Here is a 9,232-nt window from a genome sequence, read left to right as displayed (position 1 = left end):
AACCTCAGAACCTGGTCAAACGGAGAAACTACGGGGTTGTGGCAGGGGTTACCATCCTGGCCAGTGCATAAACGAAGACAATTACGACCATTTCTCGGGAGTGTGCGTATAGACACCGCCTCCTACGAACTCCACGTCGGGTTAGAATCCTTGTCTCTTCGAGCACGGGGAAGGGGGGGGGGGGTAGTGAAAAGCGAAATCAGGCCCGGGGAACCGACTGGCCTCCGGGCTAGGCTGCGGGTCGCAGCCGCATTTCCGGGCGAGCAGGCGAAGCCGAAGCCGGGAGCAGGGGGAGGGGCAGCCCTGCCTGCGCTGGCCGCCGTATGACGCGCCCCCTCATTTGCATGCGGCACTCCGATTGGCCACGGCGGCCGCCGGGACAGGAGGCCGGCCCCCTCCCCCTCCCGCCGCAGCCGCGGCAGCAGCTGGTCTCGGTGTAAACAAGTCGAGGCGGCTGCGAACCGGGCCGGGGGGGACGGCGCCCATCAGGAGCGCCCCCCACTCCCAGGCCAGGCTACCCCGCGGACCGGGCCCTCCGCGCGCCCAGGCGAGGTGAGGCCTGCACCGACGTCGCTGCACGTCGCCCCCGCCCCGCAAGCGAGGACTGCCCCTTCCCCCCGCGCGCGCGCGCCCCCATCCCCTCGCCCCAGGTGAGCCCTGGGGTCTCAGGTAAGGCTTGGCGATGCAGGTAAGATCCCCTCGGCGGAGACGAGGCTCAGCGCCTCCAGGTAAAAGCCCCTCCTTTTCCTAGGGGACCCTCCTCCTTTGGGGAGGCCTTCTGTCTCCAGGTGAGAGACCCTTTCCCCAAGAGAACTCCATGTACCCCACATTTGCCCCTGCCCCTAGTCCAAATAGGGTCCCAAGGACCAGTCAGTTCCTTACCCACCCCCCCATACTCCCTCGAAACTGAAAACTGGCAGCCCATCCACTCTGAAGCCCCTTCTTCCCGTTTCAGATGCCAGCTCAGCAGGGGTGAGGCCAGAAGCAGGTGGGTGACTCACCTGGAGCTCCTCCTAGCCTCAGTTTACCCGCTGATGCAACCTGAGGCCTCCTCAGTGAGTCAAAACTGAGATGACTCTGGTCCCTGGTGACACTGCTGGCTCCAGGGAAAGGAGAGAGCAGCCAAGTGTGACAGAGTCCCCATCGTTCTGGGCTTGCCTGCATATGTGTGGCCTTGGTCCTGACAGTCCACCTCTCCTCCCTGGCAGGCACTGGGCTCCCTCTGCTCCCCGTGGGCCGCTCCCCGCGTGGGGCCACTGCCCTTGGCCCCCGCCATGGTGCGGATTTCCAAGCCCAAGACGTTTCAGGCCTACTTGGATAACTGTCACCGGAGGTATAGCTGTGCCCACTGCCGTGCTCACCTGGCCAACCACGACGACCTCATCTCCAAGGTAAGCAGGCCACATCTGAGTCTAGAATGGCAAGGGGCTGCCTGGCCACTCCCCACCAATAGCCCTAACCCCTCCTCTCGTCTTCCCACTACCCTCCAGTCCTTCCAAGGCAGTCAGGGCCGTGCCTACCTCTTCAACTCTGTGTGAGTATTCACCTCCTTCCTTTCTTTTCCTGACCTCTGGTGTGACCTGTGACCCCTGGCATCGTGCCGATGTTCCCAGAGTCCCTTGTTTCAGACAGGAAGCCACGATCAGGCCTCTCTTAGAGGCTAAGAACAGACACTGAACATACTAGCTAGAGGGGGGCTCTGGGCTGCTGAGACCCTCCCTGGGACTACCCTTTATCCCCACAGGGTGAATGTGGGCTGCGGGCCAGCAGAGGAGCGGGTGCTGCTGACAGGTCTCCATGCTGTTGCTGACATCCACTGCGAGAACTGCAAGACCACTTTGGGCTGGAAATATGTGAGTTCGTGATCTCTGACCCCGGGCTGGCCTTTGACCTAACCTCACATCCCTTCTTCCTCGAAAGCATACACCTTTCAGAGTAGGGCTGGCTCAGCACAGACGAAACAGACTATTTCTCCCCAGTGACTGGTGTTGGTCCCTTGCATTCTACAGAGCTTTGAGGCCGTTCCCTTTCCCTCAGAGGCACTAGTGCCCCCATCCTAGAGATAAAGAGCAAGCAGAGCCAGCATTTAGTGCATGCTTATATGCCATGCACATGAACACACTTGGTGTATAGTCTCTCATTCAATCATTACAACTGTTCTGATGGCAGAATCTTACTCCAGAAGACAGGGCAAGTCTGAAGATGTTAGGACATTTGCCCAGGATCACACAACTAAATGGAAATTAGGTCCACAGATCTCCTTTGCACAGCTCACATTGCTTCTGGTGCTGTCTAGCATCTAATTTCACAACCTCAAGTCTCATTTCCTTATCTGGCATTGGAGCATAAAGCCACTACCTGGCGTGGAAAAGCGTCACAAGGATCCGATTAGATGTAGCAAAGGGGGTGCTTTGGGGAATGTACAAGGAGTTAGGCAAGGCATCACTTGGAGTGGCTCTTGTGAGCTAGATGCCCCAGGCAGGGACAGTCCCAACTTGACTTTACCTCTGGCCCTGCCACAGATTTTCTGTGTGTCCCTGACAGGTGGCTTGGCCCCTCTGAAATTCCTAAATATGTGACCTAGACCAGAGGTTAAAAACTCATGTCAGCTGGGCGGTGGTGGTGCACGCCTTTAATCCCACTCGGGAGGCAGAGGCAGGTGGATCTCTGTGAATTTGAGGCCAGCATGGTCTAAAGAGTGAGTTCCAGGAAAGGCGTAAAGCTATACAGAGAAACCCTGTCTTGAAAAACAAACAAAAAAAACAAAACAAAACCTCATGTCAGCCAGGCGGTGGTAGCACATGCCTCTAATCCCAGCACTCAGGAGACAAAGGCAGGCGGATCTCTATAAGTTCAAAGCCAACCAGGTCTACAGAGCAGGTTCCAGGGCTATACAGAGAAACCCTGTCTTGAAAAACAAAAAAACGAACTCAAATGTCAGCAGGGTGTGGTGTTACATGCCTTTAGTCCCAGCACTCAGGAGGCAGAGGCAGGTGATCTCTGAGTTCTAAGCCAGCCTAGTATAACATAGTGAGTTCCAAGACAGCTAGGACTACATAGACCCTGTCCCAAAAAACAACAAAAACCTCTCAAATGTCTAGAAAGCCAGGCAGTTACTGTGGATTTGTGAATGGGTAGCATCGATTTAGGGCAGGGAAAGCAGGCTGGGGCAAAATGGAGTGAGCGTGTATGTTTATAGTTTAGTGGGGTTCTTTGTTTTGTTTTTTTAATGTGGTGCTTGTATCAAATCCAGGCCCTCCCACATGCTAAGCATCCCCAACCCCTAAAGTTATTTCTACTAAACTCTCTGCTACCTAAACAAAACGACCTATAGGCCGAGATGACCCTTAGGCCCCCAGTGTGCAGCCCTGGACTAGGACGTCTTCTGGGTACTTCCCTGGTGGAGCGGTCTTTAATGTTCAGAAGGCACCCCTGATTCAAAGTTCTGTTCCAGGGGAGAAGCAGCCCTGCCAGCTCTGGGGAGGGGTGTGGGGGGGGGGGGCAGGTAGCTGGGCTTCTCTGGACCACAGTGTTTTCATATACAAAACAAGACCCATCATATCCGTTTCCCAACCCCACTGCCTGGTGGTGAAAGTCCTGTCCGTGGATGGCAGCTCTTTCTCTCCTTTCAGGAGCAAGCCTTTGAAAGCAGCCAGAAGTACAAAGAGGGGAAGTACATCATTGAACTCAACCACATGATCAAAGACAACGGCTGGGACTGACCTGGCGCCTGACGCATGTGGCTTCATCCTGGCCTGGCCGCCAGGGGGAGCCACTGGTTTCGCGCCTCCTGAAGGGAGCTCTGGACCCTCAGGGCCCCCACAGGGGCAGGATCCAGCTCCTGTACATATATTTTATTGCATGCACTGTGACCTTGGGGGGGAGACCAGGAGGGGGACTGCACCCCCCAGTACCTCCCTGCGATCTGGCTGGCTTGGATCTCATTTTTTAACCCCTTCCTGTCCTGCCTGCCCCGTAGATATGGCCTGTGTGCTGCTGTCATGGCCCCGGTGCACTATCTTTCTGTGAACTTCTCCCACTGGATCCCTCTTACCCGCAGTGTGTCTGTTCTCGTTCTGTAGCGTTTGTAAATAATAAAACAATGGAATGGAGACAGCCCTTGACTCACATGGAATACAGGAAGGGGACCTGGAATCCAGGCCCCTTTCCTATAGATAGGTTCCATTCTGAGCCTCAGCAGGGGGGATGGGGTAGGAACAGTAGGCCAAGCTGGTCTAGCCTCTGACCTCTTGCCAACGTTAAGTCTTGACTTCAGTGCGTATGAGGCAGCTTCAAGGAAGGCCACCACTTTTCTGGCTTTGCTACCCCTCTCTGGACTACAATTCCCAACAACCCCAGCACTGCCTGTCTGTGGCCTTTGCGCGCATCTGGCGCAGTGCTTACTGGGAAATGTAGTTGAAGTGTTTCTCGGCGCGAGACCGATCTCCTAGCACGAGACTGGAGGCTGTGCAAGCCCCTCGACTTTTGAGACTTGGAGGTTTTTCAGACTATAAACCAAGGAGGACTCTAAGCTTTAGCTCTCTGCTGCGGTCTCTTGAAGATGGCCAGTGTCTGGCATATCAGCTCAGGCACCAACTCTGTACTTGTCCTCCAGTTCACTTCGCAAGGCTAGTCCTCCAAGTGAAGAAAACGGAGGGGTCACCTTCCAGAAAGTCTGGGGCTTTAGGGTCTAACCAGGGATCCTAGACTTGGTACCAGAATCCAGATCCCACCCCTGCCCCCCAGCCGGGCAACCCCCTCCGTGGGAACGAAGACCAGCTGGCCGGAAGCGCCAAACTGCGTCCCTATCCTAGCCCTAGGGATCAATCAGGCCGAGGAGTTAATTATGTAATGAGGGGGCAGGGGGTCGGGACTAGTGAAGCCGTGAGGGAGAGGGGAGGGTACCCAGGTATCCGGCCTCCTCTTGGACCCCTTCGAGGCCCCAGGGGTCTCCATTCCTGCCCACCTCCAGGGCCCCAGGGAGGGGAGGGGCTGTGATCTCTGGTTTGGAAGGGGCTGTGCTGTGAGCTATAAAGGGGGCATCTCTTAGACCCTGGACTCTAGCAACGGGACACAAGGCCAGAAGAAACTACCAACATGTACCATCCACGAGAGTTGTACCCCTCCCTGGGGACTGGCTACCGTCTGGGACACCCCCAGCCTGGGGCAGACTCTAGCTTCCCACCTGCCCTGGCAGAGGGCTACCGCTACCCTGGTGAGCGGTTGGATCGGCTCTGGGTAGGGGGCAGGAGACTGGGAATACGTGGCCCTCCCCTGGATCCTCATTCTTCCCACATCTCCAGATTTGGATACCTCTAAACTGGATTGCTTCCTCTCTGGGATTGAGGCAGCTCCCCACACTCTGTCTGCACCCCCTCCTTTGCCCCTTCTGCCATCTCTGGGCCCTGAGACAGCACCACCACCTCCAGAGGCCCTTCACTCGCTTCCTGGGGTCAGCCTGAGCCTGGAGAACCAGGAACTGTGGAAGGAGTTCAGCGCTGTGGGGACAGAGATGATCATCACCAAGGCTGGCAGGTGAGGGATGGCCAAGTTAGTTTCTAGAAAAGATAGAATTCCTGGGGACAGAGCTAGGTTTAAGCGTTTCTCCAGGGCTAGTACAACCCAGAGAGCAAAATCTGAATGTGGCCTGACACTATCTGTGACTCTGGGACGGACGGGAGTTACATTGTAGCGAGGTTCAAGGATGAGTCTGGAGAGTCTGTGGCTGGGTTTAGGAGCCATTCTATTAAGGGTCAGAGAGGTCAGCCCAGGCTTGGGGCAAGGAAGTCTGGATGGGTTATAGGTTGGCGTGTGGCCTAACTCAGAGACAGCATGAGAAAGAGTAAGGACCAGCCAGGGACCAGGTTCAGGAAAATCAGCCCAGGGTCAGGGTCAGTATGTGGACCTAAGTCCTAGGTCACCCTAGAGGAAGGTAAGTGATCAGTGTGTGAGCTCTGGCAAGGTCTCTAAGGCCTGAGCCCTAGATAAATCCTGTCCCCAGGCCCAGCACCTATTATCTCTGAAGATTAGTCTGTGCTGCCGCTAGGTGGGAGCGAGAGGCTCCTCAGGAAGAAGGTGGTCACCATGGTTTCTGCAGAGTTTGAAGGGACAGGGGTCAGAAGCCTGGGCAGGAAGTGGTAGGGACTCTGAGACAGGATTGTGCCATCTTGTTACTAGAGTGGAGAGTGAAGGGGTAAGTGGGGAGACTGACCTGCTGGGGCCTGCCAGAGCCCCTAGCCTGTCTGTCCCATTTCCCCATCTGTAAAATGGAGTAAGCCTTCCAGCGCTGAGATTTTGCACTCGAGAATCTAATTACACCTCTCTTGCTGTTACTGTGGTGCCTGTTCTAGTCCCTTTGCTAGTACTGGGCTCAAGTCTGATGGTGGGTGGCTCCAGGCCTCTCCCTTCCTCCTCCCTCCCTGTGCAGGCGCATGTTCCCTGCTTGCCGAGTGTCAGTCACTGGCCTGGATCCGGAGGCCCGCTACTTGTTCCTTCTGGATGTGGTTCCAGTGGATGGGGCCCGATACCGATGGCAGGGCCAGCACTGGGAGCCTAGTGGCAAGGCTGAGCCCCGCCTACCTGACCGTGTCTACATTCACCCTGACTCTCCTGCCACGGGTGCCCACTGGATGCGGCAGCCAGTATCCTTCCATCGCGTTAAGCTCACCAACAGCACGCTGGACCCCCATGGCCACGTGAGGCCCAGGCTGGGACTCCTTGATGGAGTTTTAGGGTGATACTGGGTGGAAGGCTAAGGCTGGGGCCCAGGTCAGGGAATCACTCCATTTCTTCCCTCCCAGCTGATCTTGCACTCCATGCACAAGTACCAGCCCCGAATCCATCTGGTGAGGGCCACCCAGCTTTGCAGCCAACACTGGGGAGGTGTGGCCTCCTTCCGATTTCCTGAGACCACATTCATCTCTGTGACAGCCTACCAGAACCCTAGGGTGAGTGGCCTTGCTTGAGGGGGGGGCTGCCCCCTGCCCAGGCTGCAGGGGCCTTGACCTGGATGTGTGTTCTCAGATCACACAGCTGAAGATTGCCGCCAATCCCTTTGCCAAAGGTTTCCGAGAGAATGGCAGAAACTGTAAGAGGTGGGCATCATTCATTCAGTGGGTGTCTACTAATTGCTTACTGTGTGCCGGGCCCTGTGCCAGGGCACCGGGAACATGATGGTGAGTAAAAACACTTTATCCACTCTTAAATACTTAAGATTGCTCAGTCCTCATACAATTGATATCCAGTGGGCAGTGTAGACAAAAACAAGAGAAACCTATAAATTATAATGAGCAATAAAGCATGGAAAGGACAGGAAGGACGGGAGGGAAGTGGCAGATAAAAGGCACCCCTGAGGACATTTGAGGAAAGACCTTCAGTCGGGGAAGGAGCCATGTGGGTGTCTGGCAAAGCACACATGCAAAGGCCCTGAGGCAGAAGTGTACTACAAGGAGGCAGAAGAGGGAAAAGCAAGTCAGGGAAGTGATCGGAAGTCAGATACTGCTTACCAATCAACGACTTGGCGTGGGCTCTGAATACAGCCGGGAGAGCTGACCTAGGCCCTGGGAGAGCTTCTAGTCTATCCCAAATGTAGACAGTGACATGTCTGGAGGGAGGTGTGTGTGGCTATGGAAGATCAGGGAGGCGTTCCTGCAAGAAGCAGTCAGGTACGGAGACTCCAGAAAGGCTGCGATGCGGCAGAGGGCCTGGCCTTTGCAGCTGGGAAGGTGTTTGCTTGGATTTTGATTCCCAAGGAGGAAAGCACTGAAGAACCAACCAAGTCCAAGTCAGAGAGAAACTTCAGCTCTGCTGCTTTTTAGTGGCTTAATTTTCTGACCTTCAGTTCCTTATCTGTAAAATGGGTATAATATAGCACCTGCCCAACAGGGTGCCTGATAGGGTGAAATACCTGGCACCTGGTAAGTACTATTAGTGCCATCATCATCACCATCACCATCATCACCATCATCATCATTCCCCAGGGAGCGAGATGCCCGTGTGAAGAGGAAACTTCGGGGCCCAGAGCCAGTGGCTACAGAGGCCTGTGGGAGTGGGGGTGAGTGCTCTCTTGACGGTAACGGGGCCAAACTTGAGACATCAAGCCTTCCCTAGCCAACCTGTGCCTTGTCTCCTCAGATACACCCGGGGGCCCCTGTGACTCCACCCTGGGTGGGGATATTCGGGACTCAGATCCAGAGCAGGCTCCAGCCCCCCGGGAAGCTGCTTCTGTCCCAGCTCCGCCATGTGGTGGTCCCAGCGCTGAGGCCTACCTCCTGCACCCTGCAGCTTTCCATGGGGCCCCCAGTCACCTACCAGCCAGGTGAGGTGCACGGAGGGCTGGGTGCTCCAGGAGGGTATGTGCCTCTCCTCTCCTGATACCTTTTTCTCCTGACTTCAGGAACCCCAGCTTCCCTGAGGCTCCAGACCCTGGGCGCCCAACCCCCTACTCAGCTGCGTTCCTGGAGCTACAACCTGGACCAGGGGGCTCTGCCTATCAGGCAGCTCCATCTGTAACACCCTTTGCCCCACACTTCATTCAAGGGGGCCCCTTCCCTCTACCATACCCAGGACCTGGAGGATATCTGGACATGGGATCCAAGCCAATGTACTGAGCCATGATGTAGCAAGCCAAGGCAGGGCCTATGCCATCTTCCCTTTCAAACGTCCGGCTCCCTTCCCCCAGCCTGGCAGCACCCTCATTCAGGTGCCCCTCCCCCCCACCAAATGGCTGCCTTGGGCCTCTCCTCTACCCTTTAGTTCACACCTTGATTTCACTCCCCCTCCTCAGGCTTCAAAGCTCAGGCAAGGCTGCTCAGAGTCCAGCTGGGGCCAGCTTCCCCTTCTCAGCTCTCACCTTAGTGTGAATGGAGGGACTCTGCCTGGCCAAACGGAGCCCCAGCCCAGTACCCCCACCTCCCGGGGGCCTCATTACTGGTGTAAGCCACACCAATTTGTTCTCAGATCAGAGTATTTTTGTTAATAAAACTCAAAAGACATTAGTGCTCAGGAAACGTTGGGCTAATGGTGTTGGCCCTGGGTGGGGCTGGGGTAGCCACAGCTTTAAGGGGAGACCCAAGCAGTTTCCAGATGCTTGTCCTTGTGGACGTGAATCAGCCTGCTCCAGGCATGTCCCCCTTCAGGAAGATGGGTAAGTTTCTTCACAATGCTTCTTTTAAGAATTAAGGCTGTCCTGGAACCTGGTTTCTGCCCAGCACTAAGCAAGCCTTTGCGAAAG

General features: G+C 55.8%; 2 protein-coding genes across 2 annotated transcripts; both read left to right on the top strand.

Moving 5' to 3' along the window:
• The first annotated feature begins 389 nt into the window (after positions 1 to 389).
• Positions 390 to 4,112, top strand: Ypel3 (yippee like 3). The gene is made up of 5 exons (XM_052762545.1): positions 390 to 552; positions 1,209 to 1,391; positions 1,491 to 1,534; positions 1,745 to 1,853; positions 3,633 to 4,112. The coding sequence occupies exons 2-5, from the start codon at positions 1,275 to 1,277 to the stop codon at positions 3,720 to 3,722; spliced, it is 360 nt and encodes a 119-aa protein (XP_052618505.1). The 5' UTR covers positions 390 to 552; positions 1,209 to 1,274; the 3' UTR covers positions 3,723 to 4,112.
• A 55-nt stretch (positions 4,113 to 4,167) lies between these two features.
• On the top strand, positions 4,168 to 9,215 carry Tbx6 (T-box transcription factor 6). The gene is made up of 8 exons (XM_052762537.1): positions 4,168 to 5,215; positions 5,304 to 5,535; positions 6,428 to 6,695; positions 6,801 to 6,947; positions 7,024 to 7,094; positions 7,980 to 8,053; positions 8,134 to 8,317; positions 8,396 to 9,215. Exons 1-8 carry the CDS (start codon positions 5,098 to 5,100, stop codon positions 8,607 to 8,609), a joined length of 1,308 nt encoding a protein of 435 aa, XP_052618497.1. The 5' UTR covers positions 4,168 to 5,097; the 3' UTR covers positions 8,610 to 9,215.
• The last annotated feature ends 17 nt before the right edge of the window (positions 9,216 to 9,232 follow it).

Source organism: Peromyscus californicus, unplaced genomic scaffold (assembly GCF_007827085.1).
Source record: "Peromyscus californicus insignis strain IS unplaced genomic scaffold, ASM782708v3 Scaffold_4__1_contigs__length_199733344, whole genome shotgun sequence".
NCBI classification, from domain to species: Eukaryota; Metazoa; Chordata; class Mammalia; order Rodentia; family Cricetidae; genus Peromyscus; species Peromyscus californicus.
Note: the sequence above shows the minus strand (reverse complement) of the source record. Positions and strands in the feature narration are given on the sequence as shown.

Excerpts from the sequence above, each read along its gene's own strand:
- Tbx6 (XM_052762537.1), top strand. The coding sequence starts at position 5,098 with ATGTACCATCCACGAGAGTTGTACCCCTCCCTGGGGACTGGCTACCGT. Across the intron at positions 6,948-7,023 it reads CAGCCTACCAGAACCCTAGG|ATCACACAGCTGAAGATTGC; the intron begins GTGAGTGGCCTT and ends GTGTGTTCTCAG. Across the intron at positions 8,054-8,133 it reads AGAGGCCTGTGGGAGTGGGG|ATACACCCGGGGGCCCCTGT; the intron begins GTGAGTGCTCTC and ends TTGTCTCCTCAG.
- Ypel3 (XM_052762545.1), top strand. The coding sequence starts at position 1,275 with ATGGTGCGGATTTCCAAGCCCAAGACGTTTCAGGCCTACTTGGATAAC. Across the intron at positions 1,535-1,744 it reads GCCTACCTCTTCAACTCTGT|GGTGAATGTGGGCTGCGGGC; the intron begins GTGAGTATTCAC and ends TTATCCCCACAG. Across the intron at positions 1,854-3,632 it reads CCACTTTGGGCTGGAAATAT|GAGCAAGCCTTTGAAAGCAG; the intron begins GTGAGTTCGTGA and ends CTCTCCTTTCAG.